Source organism: Misgurnus anguillicaudatus, chromosome 11, assembly GCF_027580225.2.
Source record: "Misgurnus anguillicaudatus chromosome 11, ASM2758022v2, whole genome shotgun sequence".
In the NCBI taxonomy this organism is placed as follows: Eukaryota; Metazoa; Chordata; class Actinopteri; order Cypriniformes; family Cobitidae; genus Misgurnus; species Misgurnus anguillicaudatus.
In genome coordinates, this window is record NC_073347.2 from 973,062 (window position 1) to 994,482 (window position 21,421).

Below are 21,421 nucleotides of genomic sequence, written 5' to 3' on the forward strand. Positions count from 1 at the left end.
CAGCAGCTCCAGGCATATGAACAAAAGCGGCAATCTCATTGCGGTGCGTCAAACCAAAAATACAACCCTGAGGCGTCTTAAGAAAAATGACTCTTTTACGCCTGGCGTTTTACGTGTCGGTGTGCTCACTCACATTGGCGTCCTTTATTTGTTAACAAGGCGTTAAATGCCAGCGACAAGCACGTGCGATAATCACCCTGGGGTGTACGAGCCTTAACGCTCACTGCCCATAGAAAAAGAAAAGGCACATGCAACTGCCATAAACACGTTTGTTGTGATCGGCCCCCTTAGAAGTATAAATAACAAAAGCATTAGTCAAGAGGCTGCTATAGATGGTTTCATCTGAGGCACGTGTGGTGATGCGATACGCGTCTGGTTCGAACTTAACTTCCGGTTTCAGTTTTTTTAATGGTCTGGCTATTGCTAAACTGAACTCTTGAACAAATACCTCTTCGAAAATAACAAATGTTTTGGTTTCCTAGGCAATGCACATGCTGTTTATTTTGCTTGTTATATAAATAAACTACGTTTAAAGTACTTTGTTGTTATTTACTCTTAGTGGAGTTTACCGGAAGTTACGTGTTGACCACGAAAGCTGTGTTACTGCTGAAACCATCTATACAGTGGGTCCTCATCAAGTTATAGAGGAGCCCAAATTCAGACATTCCTAAAATGTATGTCATTCCATTGATATCAAGGCAAATGTAATATAACAAAACATGTAAAAACTTTTTCAGAGCAATGCATTTTTAACAGCTGCTATCAATGTTAGTCATTAAGTTTACACAAATGCGTAGTAACCCAGCAGTACTGTGTATCATGACTGTGCTGTATCTAATGTTTTACTGTATCACTTACACTTACTGTACTTACTGCAAACATTTTGCATGCACACGATGCATGCTATTTTGTTTTTCTATAAATTCTTGTTTTGATATCTAATTCAATAAAAATTATACATCAAGGTATTTTAAGAAACTATTTAGAGCCAGTGGATTACACTTTTTGATTCTATATAAAATATTTACTTTAGGCTCTTTATTTATGGCCAGCTGGTAACAGGCCCTCTGAGATCCTTAAAATAGTCTCTGTGTGAGTATAACTGGAGAAGTCTGGCACAACCAGACCTATAAGTACGTGATGATATGTTTTTACAGGCTGTTTATGGCCAGCCAGGGGCAAGATAACAATGTTAAATGTACAAAGATAAAAGCGGGTGGGGAAGTTATCTAATCCAGACATGCGGCAAGAGATCAGATTGGTAGGCATGTCACACTAAATTAAATTTCATTTCATTAAACTTTCTAGAATGTAAACCTTCTTGGGTCAACCAATTGGGTTAACTTTGAGTTTACTATTTTGTGGCAGTCATATGGGTGGCATAATGGTTAGAGAGAAGCTTGTAAACTGAAAGTTGCCAGTTCAAGGCATTCATGGCCGGGAGGTTGCGATTAAAGTGCAAGGCACCTGTCCCCAATTGCTGCATTGATAGCTGCCCCCTGCTATGTATGTGTGTTTACAACTTGCAATGTACTACTCACTAGAAGGATTAAATACAGAGGTCACACTTTTTAAGTATGGAGTACAATGTAATGATTATTATGCCACCTTCACTTTCACTATAAATTCCCAGATTTTTCCAAAAATTAACTAACTAGCAAAAATCTTAAATTAAAGGCAGTTCAACAAATACAACTATGGTGTGGCACTACCATCAAAATTTAATTCAGATATAATTTGTTTTCTCATTCCATTCATGAAAAATGTATATTTGTGCGTTTACATGAGAATTTGCAGGGGGATATTAAAGGAATACTCCACTTTCTTTAAAAAAAATCCAGATAATTTAACCCCCTATGTCACCCAAAATGTTGATGTCTTTCTTTGTTCAGTCGCAATGAATTATATATATTTTTAAAGGTGCAGTGCAGTAACTTTTAGTTGGATCTAATGACTGAAATGCAATATAATACATAACTATATTATCAGTGGTGTATCAAGAATTGTATTGCATAATGAATTGTATTGTTTTATTACCTTATGCTACGTATGCAAACGCATCACCCAATTCGCGTTATTTTTATCTACATACAGCGTGGGTCCCCTAACATGAAAGTCGCCATTGTGTGCAGCCATGTTTCTACAGTAGCCTTAAACAGACAAACTGCTCTATGGAGCACATTTTGTCACTACTGTATTTTGTCTTAGACGACAACATGTTTGTCCTGTAGGGGCTACCGTAGCTTCTCTATGTGTTTCGGTGAACGGTGGACTGAACTGCAATTTACAATCTCACTGCTAGATTTCGCTAAAATCTACACACTGCACCTTTAAGAAAATCATTCCATGATTTTTCTCAATTTAATAGACTTTTTTACATTTTAAAATTGTATTTTCAACACAGCTTCAAAGGGCTCTAAACGATCAAAACCGAGGCATAAGGTTCTTATCTAGCAAACATACAATAGTTTTTGTCAGCTGATGCTCGGGCCAGAAATAACAGAAGATATGAAACAGATCTCAACACTTTTCTCAAGCGTTTGTGTGTGCACCTTAACCAACGCGTGAAAACGGTAAAGACAGCACCTCAAAATGCCATGATTATCCTAAGTTACTCTTTAGTGAATATGAGTATTTGAGAAATCAAATGTGTAAGTATGTCTTTCGCTTTGTGCTGGATTTAATGATGTTTTCAATTGCCTTTCCCATTGATTTGCAGAGTTGGGTAATTCTTTTAGACATCTTCAAAACAACCGAGCCAATTCAAGTTTTTTGTGTGTGTATAGACAGTCACTGCCACAAAAGTCACAAATATAATGCCATGGAAAAGGAAGAAAATTTCAACTGGCACAGATGTGCCAAGATCTTTAATGAGAGTGCAGCTATACATGCTATAGCTAAAGGCTGTCTGTCAGTCAAGCATCAATAAAGGTTGTCTTACCTCAGCAATTCTCAAGACGTTGTGCCCATTGATCTCAAAGGTGGAGGAGTAGGTGACACACAGCAGAACCTGTGATACAAAGAACTACAAAACATCAGCTCTGCCAAATACAATATCGCATTCTGTATTGCATTCGCAGCAATTAAAACAATTCAACACTTCTGTATTGTTCCTATTGTATGAGGTATGCACAAGTACCAGTAATGCAAAATGTATACCATCTATACTGCGGGACGTTGAATTTATTATGCCTTCTAAAAGCATATTATTCTGTTTGACACAGAAGAAAACTCTACTATGGGCTTGGGCAAGTTCTTTTTCAACAGACCATTTTGTACAGATATCGGAAGTCTCACGAATTCATGACAGGCATAAATACGGACCTTCATAACCTCCACCTGCAGGTCTTCATGTAGGGTGGGCGTCACCCTGATGGCTTCCAAAATTTGATTCAGCAGCAGCTTCTCTGGAACCTCTGTTTCCACGGCAACAAAGCAATCCTCACAAAGGATCTTCTGTGAATGTCACAGGAAGCCGGCAAAACATTCAAAAACCAGACGTGAGATTAGCATCGATAAATAACATCAGCCTAACACTGGTTTGTGCAATTACACTATTTTAATGCTAATATGGTTGCTAAGGTGTTCTATGTGACTGTTACTACATTGCCATGCAGGGTTGGCAGCAAGTGCATTGATATGAATTACTAAGATGAAGTGGGTAGTTGATATGCAACTGCTATGTGACTAGGTATGGGCCGGTTTCAAGGTATACCGAGGTTTTAAACAGTCAAGGTTTCAAAATCACTAAAATGTTCATTGATACCGCCTCCCAGGTATAAGCTGTGTTTATACAAAATGTATTAAATCATTAAGTCATAAGATTGATTTGATGTTTACATTTAATATACATTACAAAAATAGTATACATTTTTTGAAAGCATATTATAATTAAAAGGCTTTATTTTTACCTGGCATTTGAAATTAACACATTTTAGTGTTACAATGGCAATACCGCAACACCGTGAAACCATGGTATTTTTGCTAAAGGTTATCATACCGGCAAAATCTTAATACCGCCCCATGCCTATATGTGACTGGCATGAGACTTATTCTGGTCTCTAGATACTTTATTTTCATTGTCTTTCAGGTTTGAAATCCTAAAACCAATCACTTAGTAAAGCATTAAAGGGATAGTTCACCATGATCACTTACCCCTGTGTCATTCTAAACCACCAAATCCTCCAATTGTCTTCAGGACAGACAGAAGCCTCCCGGTTTTCATCAAAAATATCTAAAAAATGTTTTCTGAAGACAATCGGATGACTTGGTGGTTTAGAACGACACAGGGGTAAGTGATTTATGATACAATTATCATTTTGGGGTGAACTATCCCTTTAACAGACTTCATAACTAGAATTATGATTTCTTACAGATCCGTTTTAAAATGTTATAACCTGCGCACCTGCATTCCTGCGAGGGCGGTCTGAGCCAGTTTAGTGTTTTTAGACTCCAGTGCCAGTTGAAGGGGAAATAGACAGCTCTCTCTGCACACAAACACAGTCTACATTACTTGAGAACAGCGTGATTTTTGTTTCAAAGTGCCTGACAAATGAAAGTCTAGTCTAGAAAATGCTATGAGAGTCTGATTGGAATAGCATAATACTTAATAGGGCTTTTCACACTTTAAATAATTGAGCCAGGGTCATACCTAAGAGATAACCCCGAGTATTCATAATCTGACGTTTCACATTGTGCATTCTTAAACCCTGGATCAGGGGTCTCCAACCCAGCTCCTACACACCTGTCTGTTGTTATCAAACAACCCTGAAGACCTTGATTAGCTGCTTCAGCTGTGTTTAATTGGGGTCATAACATTCTAACCTTGCTTCGTTTCACACTGCCCTTAACCCTGGGTTATCTTCATTCTAAACCCCGCTTTTAACCCTGGGTTACAGAGCGCTTCACACTTGTGATTTAGAAGCGGGGTTATTCCTGAAATTAACCCTGGGTTATGAAATTAGCACCACTTTTGCGAGGTTACCCCACACTGCGGTGTCAAACACATGCAGTGTGAAACAAAGCGGGGTAAGAATTCGATGCTTAGCAATGGACAGCCAATCAGAAACTGAAATGCACAGACCTCATATCACACTCTGTCTACTGAAAACAGCACAGAGCACACTATTTAAAGTGGTGAAAAGCCCTTATGTGTTTATCAAGAGAGAATGTCTGGGAATGTACGTCAAACAAAATAAATGTGCTGGTCTGTAGTTTTCCATTGCATGCTTATGCATCATAAAGACAATATAAAAAAAGCATGTCAAAGAAACAAAAAAAGAGGACGAAAAATTATTAAAACTTACCTGAGTTTAGTTGGTGAGATATTTACCCACCTTCTTTGAGCATCCAGGGTCTCTACACAAAATAGAGAATCAAACTTATTAAAATCCCATTTAAGGAAACAACTGAAAAAAGGGCTGAATATTATTAAATAATTGTCATCGATTGTAAAAGTGCAGCAGTTACACTGCACATCAGTTTTGACATTTCATGGGTCAGCAGTCACCCAGAATGACTGACAGTCAACCAAATGCCCACTCACTAAAATAACTATTATCAAACACTAAAACATACAATGAGAAGAAGCCTAGTATATCTGTATTACAGCTATGTGATATATTAAATATTACGGTAGATAATATTGAGATATTTCTGCTGAAGATTTAAACTTACAGTATATTGTATTTTGTTCAAATTTGCATGATGTCAATAGAACATGCTAAATATTTAGTGCAATATCTATAGATATAAACAAAAAATAATGAGTGAACAATGCTAAATATTTAGTGCAATATCTATAGATATAAACAAAAAATAATGAGTGAACAATGTTCTCTTATCAAAGATTATATCATAAGAAAATAGCAAATAAAAATAGCATCAAAAACATTAAAGAACAACTATAAATAAAAAAAATTAACATGATATAACATGATCATAAAGTAAACAAAATAATGTTTACAAGTTGGGTAAGGGGCATTCTTGCTGATCTACAACACAGTGTTTGTTACAGTGTGTTCCTGTAGTTGTGTTACATGTTTTGTGCCGTGTTGTTGTGTCTGTTACATGTTTGATTCGTAAAGCATTATTTAAGCAGCACAAAAATCTATATTTTTAGGCTATTGCTTGACTTGAATGCCCTGTTACTATAGCTTTGGATAAAACCATCTGCCCAATGCATACAGTAAATGTAAATATTACCAGTTACATCCCGATGCAAACAGCATACAGGATATTATTTCCATCATATCAAAAATAGAAGACGCTCTCTGAAAAACTCTTTAAAACTCTACAAATGAATGTATGGTAAACATCTACGGAGTAACAGCTGTTTCAGTACTGCAGGGTTCAGTTGCATAAAACAAACATCAGTGAGATGAGGAGAGATGAGGAAACATGTGTAGTGTAGTGTTGTGTTATTTTCGTCCATTTAATCAGGATGTTTATCGTTATCATAGAATGACAGGTGCGTCTTACCACACGCGACGCCGCAAGCGTCCCGAAGTGCTTTGTGTTTGTTCCCCGATGCCTCCTTTTGAAGTTTCTGTAAAATCTCCTCCATTGTGCGGATGATGAGTGATAAATGGTGTACGTGGGGTACAAATGATGCTTTCAGGCCTCCTGCATCCAGCTCAGCATCCCTACATTAAAGACCTTTCACTTATGCTACGTCACCGTACACGTCAGTGGTTTTAGCCTACTAGATGCGGGGACTACAATGGTGTTTAGTAACATAAATTAAATAAAAATACAGTTTCAGCTACATTTAAGAAAACGCTCAGCTTTTGATCATTTTGTGTACGTAATCGATTCTATATATAATTCTGGTGTAAGCACCCCTCCTCGTCCTGCTACTTTCCATCCGGGAAATTATTGATCGACCCTATAGCATTGGTAAGGATTTGTACTCATTAATATTCATAAGGAAAACCCTCGCTGTGAAAGAAAAAGACGTACTCGTTATATTATTAATATTTGTACCTTCATCTTAGCCACGTGGAGGTTATAACCGAACAACTTTATTCTTTTTTATTGTGAATTATGCCTTCGCCATAGTACGCATAGTAGGATAAGGACGTGTTATTTCTGTCCAATAGGAAAGGAAGACGTGGAGATGAAAAAACTGCGGCGCCGGATTTTGAGGAAAATGGTCCTAGTGTTCGAGTCATAATTTAGTTGCATATTGTTTTGTGAACAGTGATGCCATTTATATAATCAAATTGCCCAAAAGAAAACCATCGCATCGTACAATAATAATGCATCCCCTTTATTTCGTTTAGATGTCCACAGAATTAACAAAAGAGCCAAAGCAATATACTGTAGTATCTGCATTTCTTTATTGTTATTTCATTTGCACCCTCTCAACTGTGAGAGAAATTATCATAGTTAAATAAATATATACAATTATAAAACATGGAAAGGACCAAATTAATAAAAAGTATAAATTGTTAAAAAAACAAATTAATTAAAAAATAATTCACAAGTGAACGTGAGAGATAACCATTATAAACTGTAACATTTAACAGTTGAATAGATTGAACATTACCTACTACAGCATGGGATAAATCATCAATTAAACGTTTGGGTCGCAGATGACAAAAGGAATGCGGCACGTGACTTTTATTTTGAAATCTGTGACAGGTTGTTGTTGTGTCGTATCATATGAGCTCGAGCAGGTTAACTTAGAGCGAGTGCTGCTGCTACTGTCACAAACTCTTCGTGATGGCTGCCGTGTGGCGTTTTCGTATATTTGTCCGTTGTGTAGTCCGCTTCTCTGATCGTGATCTGTAAATATTTGACGAAGGATCCTTAATCGTGACATAAAAGACGCCCAAAATAAGCCAATATGGTCAGTAAAGGTTGCGTTTCTAAAATTAGCGAGCCTGCTAATATAGCATTAACATTAGCATGTCAGTAGTCGTGACGTAGTACGACATTATACACGTTTTACAGGATATAAGTTTAAATTATTTAAACCTCTAGCGTGCAATAGCAATTATGCCTTAACTACTATAAGCTTAGATAGATATATCCAACTTTGAGGTTGTTAAATATGTTAGATCACACAGATCCAAGGTTCAGATTTAGTTTTTCCAGCAGGGCTCACTAACTTGGATCTCTCGTCAGGAAAATTACTTCGTCAAATACTAAACAGAGATGGACGAGAGGAACAGCAGGCAGGATACAAAATGATGAATAATAGCTAAAATTAAAGGAGCTGTATGTGGGGTTTTGGCTGTACTAAGTATAAAAATACTATAATATATTCGTAGATATTTAGGAAACGTGCTAAATTCACGTATCTGTTTTTCTAAAAACAAGTTTTCGGTTGCCAGTTATCACTGTTGGTTCTGAGACCGCAGTGGCCCATAAATGGGACCTCCGGGACACAACCTCTGAAATGAGCCGCAGATTAAGTTATAGAAATCCATATGAGCTGGTTTGTAATTTGCAGACAACAAAAAACATTGCAAATGTTAAAATAAACTACTTATGCTTTCCATCGTCAGTGTTAAAATAAACTACTTATGCTTTCCATCGTCAGTTGCGCTCTTTTATGTGTTTGGCAACCCGAGAGCACTGTAAAAAAGAGAAACAAATTGGTTTTGCAAGTCAAAACAGCATACAATTTTAAGTTTTGGCTTAAAAATGTTGACTTAACTTATAAATTCAATTTGAAATTGTTTAACTTAATTTTTTAAGGTAAAGTAACAGAAATATTTGTTGATTTTACTGAAATGCTCCAAGTTTTTTACAGTCAGGGTGTGGGGAAAACATCACATTTTTTAAATGTAGACTGCAGTACCAAGCTCAACTGCTAGAAGTCAATGTTACATACAGCTCCTTTTAAGCCATACATCAGCTAATCTGAGTTTGAATATTGAGTATGAATATTGTTTACATGGTTTGCATATCTATAAATTGAAACGCAACATCCCAAATCTGTATTCAGATAGAACAGTGGGTAAATTTTAGTTCAGTGATTTATAGCTGCTATGATGAATGCCAACTCAAAGCCCTTGTGGGACCAGCTTTACTTGATTTCAAGTGATGTGTGCTTGTGTGATGCTGACTACTTTTAAAATATATGCAGGTTAAAGCTTATATGTTAATTCTAGGCTGAAACCAACCAAAATACTGATGGCACTGTGCAAGGAAAAGAAGGTGAAAATACAGAGGATTCTAATCTGCAAGTTAGTAAACAGTTTTTTTTTTTTTTAAAGCAGACATATTAAAGAAAAGTGTGAATGGCTTTATGTAATAAATTGTTTTTAATCAGTGTCTTGACATTTAATTAGGTAAAATGAATTATGAATGCAGCTGCATATTGTCGATAAATTTCTAATTTTCAGGCCTGGAGAAGTCATGTCAACTATGCGTAGTCATATTCATGAGATAAACACACATGATGCTAACACAAGGGGTTGTGTCAGTAAGAAACGTGGAGGAATGTACATAGTTAACAGACAAAATAAGCTGTATGCACAACATATGATAGCATTGTAAAATGTAACGGTTAATATGGCATGCTACTGTTTACATTTTCTTCATAAATGAATTAAAAAAAGTAATAATAAAACAGTTTTTCTTGTATTTTTCTTTTCTTTAAATAGAGTTAACAAATCTTGCTGTACTTTTATGTAATTCATTAAAAGAATGTATACCTCAAATTGTATAAGTCCGAAATCCTAAAGGATGCTTTCAAGTCCTCCTCTTTTTCGTAACTGGTAAGTTCTGTTTATGATGTCAGATGCATTTCGTCTGCGCAAGATGGCGGTGTACCTTCTTTTGAAGAATTTTATAAAAATGCAGCAAGGTTTGTTATTAAAAGATAGTTCAACTTAAAGAAAATGAACGTGTGTTTTGCTTTTTTATGTTTTTAATTAATTGAAGGAGCCACTGTAAACTGTAACATTACATATTAATTGTTGTATTGCAACGCTATCATATTTTGTGCAGACAGCTTTTTCTGCTGTAAATGAATAGCGTTACAACTGCAGGCGTTGATTCTATTGATTTTGCCATGATTCTCAAGGACACGCCCCCAACTCATAAACTCTGTGTTTAAAGAAAATCTTAAGTTTTCCAGTGACTTTGTGGTGGCGGCGTTCTTGTGCGTACATCTCATAAATACGTTACATTGATGTCACTTGTACCCACCATAATAAAGACCTGAATAGCCATTATTAATATCAAATAGTTGATTAGTTGAAATAGATGATTGATGTTTCAGATGGAGCTCAGTGCTTTCAGGGCAGAGTGGATGTCTGAGCTTCAACCAGGGACAGGTGAAAGGAGAAGTTTGTCTAAAACTGCTGAACTGAAGAGAAAACAGGATTTAGCTAAAGAACAAAAGGTGCATGGCCTTAAGTATTCATTCTACACATCGTAGATGTATTTAAAAAAAGCGATCACTGTGCTCTACCTCACATGACCTTGACCTGTCATTGCGACTGTATATTCTCATAGGCCCGAGAGCTGTTTTTAAAGGCAGTTGAAGAGGAACAGAATGGAGCTGTTTATGAAGGTTTTTGTCATTTTAGAAGATTTACACAAACAGTTTAAGTGAAGAAGAAATTGCTGATGGTATAACTTCACTTTTTATCTTGAAGCCATCAAGTACTACAAGAGTGCAATGCTTCTAGTGCCAGACATTGAGTTTAAGATCAACTTCAGCAGAACTCCTGATCCAGACCGTGTTGGTGGGAGCTAGTGAGTGGGAGCTATGTTGTTTTGAAAAGAATGATAGTGTATCCACTTTTCCAGATTCCAGATACAGTGGCAAGAAAAAGTATGTGAACCTTTTGGAATTTCATGGTTTTCTGAATAAATGTGTCATAGAATGTGATCTGATCTTCATCTAAGTCAAGGGTATTGACATACATAATGTGTTTACAAATAATTACACAAAAATTCTTTCATGTCTTTATTGAACACACTCATTCAAAATGGCCGTGGAAAAAGTAAGTGAACCCTTAGAATTAATAACTGGTTGACCCCCTCTTGGCAGCAATAACCTCAAACAGGGCGCTGCTTCATGTATCTGTGGATCAGACCTGTACATAATTGAGGAGGAGTTTTAGCCCATTCTTCCTGGCAGAACTGCTTTAGCTCCGTCATATTCTTTGGACGTCTCATGTGTATGGCCCTTTTCAAGTCAATCCATAGCATCTCTACTGGGTTGAGGTCTGGGCTTTGACTCAGCCACTTCAAAATGCAGATTTCGTTTTTCTGAAGCCATTCTTTTGTGAGCTCCAATATGAGATACCTGGAGCAGTTTGCAAAGGAAGTGTGGTCCAAGATTCTGGGTGAGAGGTGTAAGAAGCTTATGGCGCTTTTACATTGCATAGTACCCCACAGTTTGGTTTGGTTTGGGTCAGCTCACCTCACTTTGGCTTGGTTAGCTTTTCCATTGAGTTTAGTAACTCTTTGCAGTGGGAGGGATTATAGGCGTGTCGTTATATTCGCGATGCCTGCTGCTGTATCATACAAGTGTGAGCGTTGTTGGAATGCTAAACATTCCCATACATTCATTTATTTCTCAGTCCGCCACAAAATCAAAATTGACCACCACAAAGATGTTTGCACATCATGTTTATCACTACCTCTGTATCACATGACAGTTGACGCGCTCCGCTGAGCCTCATTTAAGTTGCATATACACATATAATGCGCATGTGCGTTGCGAATGTGCCGCTACAGACTGCAAGTCTGGAAACAACTGGTATGGTGTTTCTGGTTCTCAACCTGTGGATGTTTTCATCGCTAATAGGGAGTTTAGGAACTTACAGCAAAGCATAGATGACAACATGTTTAGGCAAGCTAGCACTAAGGTAAAGCTAATCTTTTACATTGTAGCGATGACGCTGGTAGTGACGATTCTCTCAGACCAGGGGTGTCCAGACTTTTTTGTGTGGTGATCTACTTTTAAAATGATAAAGCCGACAAGATCTACCTGCTAAAAAACACAGTTACATTTTTTTATGACAATTTAAAAGCGTATTAGGACTATAATACATATCTCTACATTGAATTTAAGGCTGTCCCCATAAACGGGTTGCAAGTTTACAAACATTACAGGGTGCGCGCGCAGCCAGGAGGCAGAAAGCCCGATTGGTGAGCTGATCCGCTACTGCAACAACCTTAATTTTTGAAGCGTTCTTTATTGTTTGTATATAAATAAAACTTGATTTTAGTTGGATCTGTTTTTCTGTCTTTATTTTTGCAGTGTTACTGTGATACATGTATGAATTATAATGTTAGGCTAGTAACGTAATAGTCGAATCTACTGGTATGTTAACATCAGGCACCCAGCACTGACTCTGTTGGTACTATTTTCCACGCAACAACTCCTTGGCATTTTGACTTACAGACACAGCTTCTAGCGTACAACACAATGCACGTCTCTTCTTTCTGCCTCGCGCGCGCAACCAGTTAGTGACGTCGCCGTGCAACCCGTCTATTAGGCCAGTGGTTCCCAAACTTTTTCAGCGGGCGGGCCCCCTTGTGTACAGTGCATTTTTTCCCGCCCCCCCTGAAAGAAAATTTATGAATAAAACAGTTTTAAAATTTAATATTTTAATTAAACAAAACATATACAATTATACCTAGTAGTGCTGTTGGTTAGTTGCCTTATTATTTTTTAGGTTTAATTACACAGAATTCATGATAAATGAATGTATTTTATAAAATGTCATAAACTGGGGCCCCCCTGGCACCATCTCGCAGCCCCAAAACCACTGTATTAGGGGCCAGTCACACCAAAAGCGTTTATGGCAGTTGCAGGCGCCTTTTTTGAATGATATTTTATGGGCAGGGCGCGTTTGCGCGCTATTTATGCGCGCCGAGCGCCTTGTGGTTTTTTGCCGCCTGCCGCGCACACGTTTTTGAAGGAGCGCTGAGAGCGGAGAAGCGCCCGACGTCATTTGCGTCTTTGCATTGTCCAATCGAATGAGGGGAGAGGCGGGCCTTACGTTGTAGTGAGGGAATTTTAAAGCTGCTTTGAAGAACCGGACTCCACTCGCTCACTCTCTCCTACGTGTTTGTGCAGCTCTCACCCTCAAACAAGGTCAGAGCAAGCGCCCTCTTTTTAAAGTTTCTGCTAATATGACAGTTAACAGCAAAACAGTTTGAGGAGTTAAAAAAGTCATTGAGTACGTGTCAAGTACTGCTTAAAATAACGGAGATGCAGTTTAGTGAAACAAACTAGAAAAAGACAACAGTATCAGAAGTCTCTCTTAAAAAAAAGAGCAGTGCGACGCGGGTTTTTATATTGCTAGGCAACCACCGAGTCAGCTGTCTTGTCAATCAAATATTGAAGCGTGAGCGCTCTTTTGCTGTTAACTGTCATATTAGCAAACACTTTGAGGATGAGAGGTACACAAGCACAGGAGAGAGTGAGCGAGTGGAGTCCGGTTCTTCAAAGCAACTGTAAACTTCCCTTACCACAACGTAAGGCCCGCGTCTCCCCTCATTCGATTGGACAATGGAAAGACGCGAATGACATCGGGCGCTTCTCCGCTCTCAGCGTTCCATTAAAGGCGCGTGCTGCGGCCGGCGGCAAAAACAGCGCGCAAACGCTCCCTGCGGCCGGCGGCAAAAACAGCGCGCAAACGCTCCCAGCCCATAGAATATCATTCAAAAAAGGCGCCTGCAACTGCCATAAACGCTTTTGGTGTGATTGGCCCCTCTCATAATGCCTATTTCGCCCTCTGTTTTCCGGTTGACACCCCTGTCTCAGACCAATCAGTGATCCACAGTGTTTTCGCGTCACATTTGGTATCAGCTCGGATCACTTGGAACCCCAACCCGAGGTAGTACTAAAAAAAGTATCGGGTACTACGTACTGCACCCAATGGAAAAGCTCCTAAAAGTAAGTCGACCCAAACCGTTGGGTACTATGCAATGGAAAAGCGCCATTATTGATGGTTATAGGAAGCGATTGATTTCAGTTATTTTTTCCAAAGGTTGTGCAACCAAATATTAAGTTAAGGGTGCCAATAATTTTGTCTGGCCCATTTATTTATTTATTTATTTTTGGAGTTTTGTGTGACATTGTCAATTTGGCTTTTTTCACTGTTTTTGTGTTGTTCCAATACACACAAAGTAAATAAACATGTGTATAGCAAAACATAATTATGTATCAAATAATAATTGAAATATTTTATAGAAAAAATTCTGGGGTGCCAACACTTTTGGCCATGACTGTGAATGAAGATCAGATCACATTTTATGTCAAATTTATTCAGAAAAGTATGACATTTCAAAAGGTTCACATACTTTATCTTGCCACTGTATCTGAAGGAAGAAAATATATATATATATAGCTGTGCTCCAAATATTTCACTAGCTACATATTGCTCAGGAGTAAAACATATTTTCAAGCCATAGTGGTAAAAGCAGCCAGCAATATTTCATAGTTAATTTTTTAACATATTTCAAGTGGTTTTGGTCAAGCCAATTACAAAGGGGGATTATCACACTTCCGGGTTTCGTGGGAAGGACTTGTGAACTTTGTGTGTGGCCACTTCCTGTGCAGTTCATAAATGGCTGAAAGGAAGGCTATGTCACTGCTCTGTTCCAATTTGTAAGTCGTACAAACAATGCCAATCCTACTTAAGTTTTCATGGATTATGTGAAAATGGCCCCTAGAAGAAGAATTACATGATAGCAGGTTTTTATATTACATAAAGAATTTGCAATAATACCATGAACAGCAGTGCAAAAACATCATAAGGGGCATCTCAGGATACGCTTACAAAAGTGAAGTAGTGACATCTATAGCAATAAAAGCTATATTAACAGAAACTACTAAACCATAAGTTAATCTATATTTCATCAACTGAGTCATTCGCCGGAAGTGGACTTGCACAAAGATCGCTGAAAGCGGAAGTACTATGCATCAGCGGGATAATTCCCCATTGTTTAATAAACTTACACCAAAAAGTCTATATTTATTTATGTGTTACTAAAGTATTTATTAGTATTTTTACACGATTCGTCATTCTTTTTATTATAAAATGTTTGTTTTTGGACTAAACTGGTTTAATTTTTGTCCCACTCTGTTTAGCTTGGAGGACAATGGGAATGATGGGGAGATAGATGATCTGCTGACATACTTCCAACAGCAGCTGACACTGGAGGACGCCACCTTAAGGCTGTGTGCACCAGAGAAAGACACTTCCCAGGTGCATATTTCAGGTAATTCTCACATTGACGCTATCGTGTCTTTAGATTTCACAGCCTGTGGAGGTTGATGGTTGCCCTGAATGTTACTGGTTTTATGTCCACAGCTTTGCCCCTAGAGGTGCTGATGTATATCTTCCGTTGGGTTGTGTCATGTGACCTGGACCTCCGAGCCCTAGAGCAGCTCTCCATGGTCTGCAGGGGTTTCTATATCTGTGCAAGGTGAGCTCTTGTTGCAAGAGTATTTGTGGACATTGCTAAGGCAAGCTTCACTTTTGCTTTTGAGACCTAACTCAAAGAATTAATGGTGCAATCAAATTCTGTCATCATTTCTTCACGTTTAGATGACATTTGTTCCGACATGTTTTGAGATTGTCATATGGAGTTTTGTCCAAGACATGGAAGAACCACTGAGATTTCAAATTATTAATCTGTTGCTGTATTTCATGAGTTCACACTTACAAATAATTCAGAACAGAGTTATTAATATGCGTATTTGGCGGACTGTCCGAGGAGAGGGCTCCGAGCTCGTTAATGGCCTGAGCCCGGAGCACTTCCTGGCGGGGAGAGGGTTCCGGGCTCAGCCTTAGGCCCGAACCCAGAACAATCCCCCCTGTTCTGGTTAGTAAGGTGACTTTGGCAATCGTGCGGAGAAGGGGAGGTGGAGGGATGCTGAAACTATCGAGGGTGAGTTGGTTTCCAGTCTATATAGGTTTCTGTTGATGCCGATCAGGGCTGCGTTCAGCCCCGACAAAACGTTGCACAACGTTTATTAAACAGAAACGGTGATGCGTTGAACGCCCTGTTGTGATGACGTAAGAGTTGCAACTACGGTAGCTGAGAGGCCATTCTTTGTGTTCTTTTTTAAATGTTTCTGAAGCCTGATGAAATCGTTATAAATGTGTGTTTAATACTGTAAAAGACCCTCAATGTTACAGTCACTGACCTTGCCGTCCAGAATGAAAGACAACATTCCAACTTGAACCCATTGAGCGAGCTGTCTCTTTACTACCGCGTGGTTTTATACATCTTGCCGCTGATTGGGCTGACATTTCTGACACACCCACCAAACGAGAGAAAACGCTTCTAAAACCTGTTGCATTCCAGGAAACATGTCGTTCAACCCGGAAACCGTAGCAAAACGTTGTGCACCGGTGTGACGAACGTGCCCCAGGTGGATACCTGATTGCTGATTGTCGACAGCTGGTCGTAGTTGAGGTGATTAGGTTGATTATTTGAACGTGTTCCTCCCGAACTTTGTTAATAAAACATCATTTTGAATGTCATGCTAGTATGAGTTTGCTTTGGTTTTAATTCTACTAAGTTCATGTGAAGGGATACAAAACAGATACAAGCATCCCAATACAGTTAATGTCCTGTTTCAGCTTTTCCAATCATATTAAGAATCGGAATTAACTGTTTTGCAGGGACCCTGAGATTTGGCGATCTGCTTGTTTGAGAGTATGGGGACGAAGCTGCACTAAAATGCTGCCATTCTTATCCTGGAGAGAGATGTTTTTAGAAAGGCCTCGTGTACGCTTTGATGGTAAGCACATGTTTGATCAGGTGTGACTTCCTAGATCCTACCGTATGAAGCACATACAGTGTTTAACAAAGCACCTGTTGTTCCATCCAGGAGTTTACATCAGTAAAACTTCATACATCCGTCAGGGTGAAGAGTCTCTTGATGGCTTCTACAGGGCTTGGCACCAGGTTGAGTACTACAGGTGAGCTATAGTCTTTAGGGTCTCATGGGAGTCTTCAGTGCTTATTCGTTAAATGGCATGGGTTCACGAGATCTTACGTTTCAGGTACCTCCGCTTCTTTCCTGGTGGCCAGGTGATGATGTTAACCACACCCGAAGATCCCTTGGTTGCTGTTCCAAGGTTGCGCAGCAAGAACTCCAGGATTTTTGAACTAGTTTTAGGCCTAGATAACAGGCATTCACTCTGTTGATGCCAACGTTTCTTTTGAAATCCTGAGAAAGCTGATGTCAAATGTTTCATTTCTCCAGGATTGAATCCATCTTGTTCGGCCATTATCGGCTATCCCAGGACACAGACAATCAAACCAAAGTGTATGTTGTTGTCTCCAAGAGAAAAGAGGAGGTTGGTTTGCTCATTGCACATTCTTTCCTGCAATTGTTTCTCCTTCAGCAGGGCCTAAAATTAACACTTAATCATATACTCATTTGTCCAAGCATCAATCGGTGCCAAACATTTTTTGTGAACTCTAAGCATGGCCTAGTACAGTGGTTCCCAAACTTTTTCAGTGTGCGGCCCCCCTTGTGTACGGTGCATTCCTTCGCTTCAACTTACGTCAGTAAAATATACTTCTGTGCAAATCTGTGCTTACACATGCGGAGACATGCGTGCGCAGTCTGCACATCCGAATGTTTTGTTTTGGTAGCATAGCTGGCCGGCTAGCCTCTCACAGAGCTGTTGAGCAACCTCTAGGGCTGGGTACCGAACGTTGATACTTCTATAAGCGTCTGTGTCTGTGTGAGCCTGTACTTGCATGTAAGGACCTAAAGTGCTGGCAATTGGCTGTCTACCACCACGTGTAGAAAGGATGCAATATGAGAAATATACAGAAAGGCTTTGTGACAGTCTAACCAATTTAGTGAGCGCAAGTATGGCCGTGCCGTCTCCGTGAAAGGCACGTCAACCAAAACGGCGCTTCTCCTAAACTGACGAGGGTTTTAAACTTGACCCACGCGGGCAGCTTGTGTCTCTCAATGCTTATGAAATACTCACGCCTGTCTCTCTGCATCCCTAGACTTCATGCCCTCGTCTCCCAAAATGGACGATGCGTTTAAACCTATTTTTATAGTCTATGGTTTGAAATGAAATGAAGTGACATTGAACGCATTTTCTACTCATTTTAAAAATCCCAAATGTATTTAATATTTTGATAATTATGAAGTTGAGTATTGTTTACAAAAACCAAACATGCATACAAATCTTCCCAGTAAAACTCAGTCACCCATTTAAATATTTTAACTTTTTGTCAAAGTTGCAGCTGTAATGAACCCACTTATTTAATGGACCAATAGATTTTAAAAGTATTTAATAATGTTCATTGAAACAAATACAATTGATCGTTGTCTACGTTGATTTATGGGCATAAACTAATGTTTGAAGTAGAAAAATCTTAGGTTAATGTTAATTAGGATGTATTTAAGATTAATAAATGCTATAGAAGTATAACAACTAATATAGTTACACTTATGTTTACACATAATTCTTTATTGCACAGTGTTACTTAAATATGTTTGTTAGTGTAGATGTCATTTGGAAAAATGTCATTTGGTTTCATGGCCAGTAAAAAATAACCATTGGCAGGTGTGATGAAAAGTTGACAGATAAATTAATTTGAAGATCATCTTTAAACAGAAAGTGGCAGACTACCAGAGAAGCCGGTTCTGCAGGCGGAACCCTGTCCCTGAAGCAGAACACTCCTTCCATGTAGGACTGCAGTTGTCCTCGGGAGGGCGTCCACGCTTTAACAAACTGGTTTGGATCCATCATTCATGTCATATTACCTACAGGTATTTCACACATTTATTCCTCACCAGATTTGATACAGTAGGATTCAGTCAGATGCTAAAGAGCTTGTTCAAAAATGAGAACTGAGAGAAAAAAGACTGACTTCCTTTATTATGTGGGACACAAAAACCTTTTTTTGTCCATTTAATGAGGGCAGGGACTGTTTTCAACGTGATTGCAAATGCACAATCTGTATTGCCAACAAAATACAGCAAATAAACAAAGCCAAAGTAAAACTCAGAGTGGCACAAAGCATTGTCTCCTTAATTAATAAACCTTACTGCGTTTTTGAACGATTTATCGACTCATTCAATGAGACAGAAGCTGAATTCTGAATTGTATACTACTATTACAGTTTTTGCCATATAAAACCAATGGGTGTGGTTTATATACCACCAAGGTGTGTTCATTTAACACTATTATGTTATGGTTTTGCTATATACCATAAATTTTGGTTATTAGCTCAAATTGCACTAAAAAATCGTCAGTCTTTATCAATCGATGACTTCTTTTAACTAGAAGGTGGAACTTTCTTGACTAGAGGGGCCATATTGAGCGTTGCATTGTCCCCTATTCATAGTAACAGCAGTGCTCAATCTTGTTATATCCAATATCTTTGATAAAACATATTTGTTGTATAAACTACATCAGTACTAAAATAAAAGTTTAGGATTAAAGTAATGCAAATGTGCGATTGTTGTATTTATGGTACACAAGACACTGACGATGTTTCTGCATAAAGTGATAAACTGATTTAAATATGCATCAACTTTGTCTTACACACACACACACACAGGTGATACTGTGCTATGTACAATCAATTCATTAAACTATTAATTTAACTAATATCCTGATAATGTATAGTTTCAATGTTTTGCCTCGGATTAAAGCATCTACCAAATGCATAAATGTAAAATTACGTTAGTGAGCAGACAGTAATCATTTTGTGTTCAATGCTAATGTGCTGGATTCAAATTGTAAATAGTTTTGCTGTTGTTGTTTGCCGTTTTTTCTCGTTTAGTGAAAAATATGTAATTGCTGTAAAATTTTTGTAACATGAGCAATCTTCACTGCCTCTTTTTCTTCACACAGATCAACTGGAGAGACGGTCGTCACTGCATTTGATGTGGACAAAATGTACACGCCTTTGTTTTTTGCACGAGTGAAGAGCTACACAGCCTTTTCGGAACGCCCGCTGTAGGGCGGCGACATGAGATGCATGCAGACACTTTACTGCCATCCTCTCACACTCTCCCTACTGCTTCCAGACTTTTCTTATGAATGTAAACGGATGGTGTGAGATTTTTAGAATCCCATAGTCTTAATTGCAGCTAAAAGCATTATGTTTTGTTTCATAGATAGATTAAGATCTATCATGTTCTTATTATAAGAATACATATATATGTATGTCTATGTACATCTGAATCAGCCAAAATAAATTAGCCTACCTTACATTAATATTCTGCTGGGGTTTTTTTTTTTTTGCATTTACTCAGGAAACATAATTAACCTTATATTATAAATGCATACTGCTGGTCTTGTTGTGCACAATTCATCATTGCTTGTTAATCTTAAATTAAAGTGTATATACATGTTGATTCTTTGTGGTATGTAACTCCAAAGGGTTCCCATGGGTCCTTGAAATCCTTGAAAGTTTGTGAAAATATACATCCATAAATACACAAGTCTGACAATCTGTTTATTACAAGCTCCAACATTTCAGAAACTGCTCTCCACCTTAATTAAGAAAGTAAAAAATATGACAAACTTCCTTTAAGTATGTGAAACTTAGATTTTATTAGCAGGCGCGCCTAAATTTTGTCCAGAAAAAGAATAACACTGAGTGCCAGTGGTGTCAGAAGTATTCACATTCATTACTCGGGTAGAAGTATAGACACTAGGGTTTAAAAATTCAATTCAAGCTTTTTACTCAGGTAAAGTACTGGTTTTAAAACTACTTAAAGTATAAAAGGAAAAAAGCCATTAAGGACAAAAGCTGAGGCCACGCCACAAGGGCCTATTGTGCACTACCCTACCTTTTCAAAAAACTGTTTTCTAAAGGCCATAATGATAATGTTATATTAAAATGTTAATATAGGCTACCTGTTTCAGCCACATATATGCCCATTAAAAATTTAAACATTTTAGTACAACGCAAATATATTAAAGGACCATATGTGTACTGAGCATTAACATGTGTTTCATGGAGCAGATGATATGATGACTAGTTGTCTGTAATTATTGTAATGGTGCTAAAAGTCAAACTTCAAAGCAAGGCCACTGCTGGCCAAATGGGTGCCCGTGGTGCCTTCTTTAGTCAAAAAAATACCCCCCCAAAAATCACACACAACTATAGTATGTGTGTGAATACAAATGTATTAAAATACTGTTGTTATCATTTATAATTGTATTTGACAGCAACACAATTATACAAATATGCAATTATATATTATAGTTTATATTTCTGCATCTGTACCTGTGTTAATGGACTTTAGCTTAATCTAATGTGACAAAGTTAATCTTATGTGTCAGTATAAATCCAAGCAATTTTGGAGAATTGCTAAATGTCTTGTAAGTAAATTAAAAGTCAGCTTTAAGAAAACAGCTGATGTCTATTAACAAAAGCTGGTATGTGTTTGTTTGATTTAACACTCAAGCATTCAGTTAAGCAGGTTTTGAACATT

At 38.0% G+C, this 21,421-nt stretch overlaps 2 protein-coding genes across 5 annotated transcripts in view; one reads left to right on the forward strand and one right to left on the reverse strand.

The window, feature by feature from the left end:
- The window catches only part of arfgef3 (ARFGEF family member 3), a 116,321-nt gene extending 109,323 nt beyond the window's left edge, over positions 1 to 6,998 (reverse strand). For 2 of the 4 annotated variants that reach the window (XM_073872789.1, XM_073872787.1), the window contains exons 1-5: positions 6,481 to 6,998; positions 5,307 to 5,358; positions 4,406 to 4,487; positions 3,325 to 3,456; positions 2,942 to 3,010 (exon numbers count right to left, since the gene is read on the reverse strand). In XM_073872789.1, the coding sequence (XP_073728890.1) occupies positions 2,942 to 3,010; positions 3,325 to 3,456; positions 4,406 to 4,487; positions 5,307 to 5,358; positions 6,481 to 6,565 (420 nt within the window). In that variant the 5' untranslated portion in view covers positions 6,566 to 6,998. The remainder of the gene's footprint in view (positions 1 to 2,941; positions 3,011 to 3,324; positions 3,457 to 4,405; positions 4,488 to 5,306; positions 5,359 to 6,480) is intronic. The other 2 variants (XM_073872790.1, XM_073872788.1) reach the window with 1 other exon arrangement.
- A 662-nt stretch (positions 6,999 to 7,660) lies between these two features.
- On the forward strand, positions 7,661 to 20,195 carry fbxo9 (F-box protein 9). The gene is made up of 13 exons (XM_073872791.1): positions 7,661 to 7,852; positions 9,123 to 9,197; positions 10,238 to 10,360; positions 10,474 to 10,531; positions 10,617 to 10,716; positions 15,074 to 15,204; positions 15,297 to 15,411; positions 16,617 to 16,735; positions 16,826 to 16,916; positions 17,001 to 17,090; positions 17,198 to 17,297; positions 18,585 to 18,739; positions 19,830 to 20,195. The coding sequence occupies exons 1-13, from the start codon at positions 7,850 to 7,852 to the stop codon at positions 19,936 to 19,938; spliced, it is 1,269 nt and encodes a 422-aa protein (XP_073728892.1). The 5' UTR covers positions 7,661 to 7,849; the 3' UTR covers positions 19,939 to 20,195.
- The last annotated feature ends 1,226 nt before the right edge of the window (positions 20,196 to 21,421 follow it).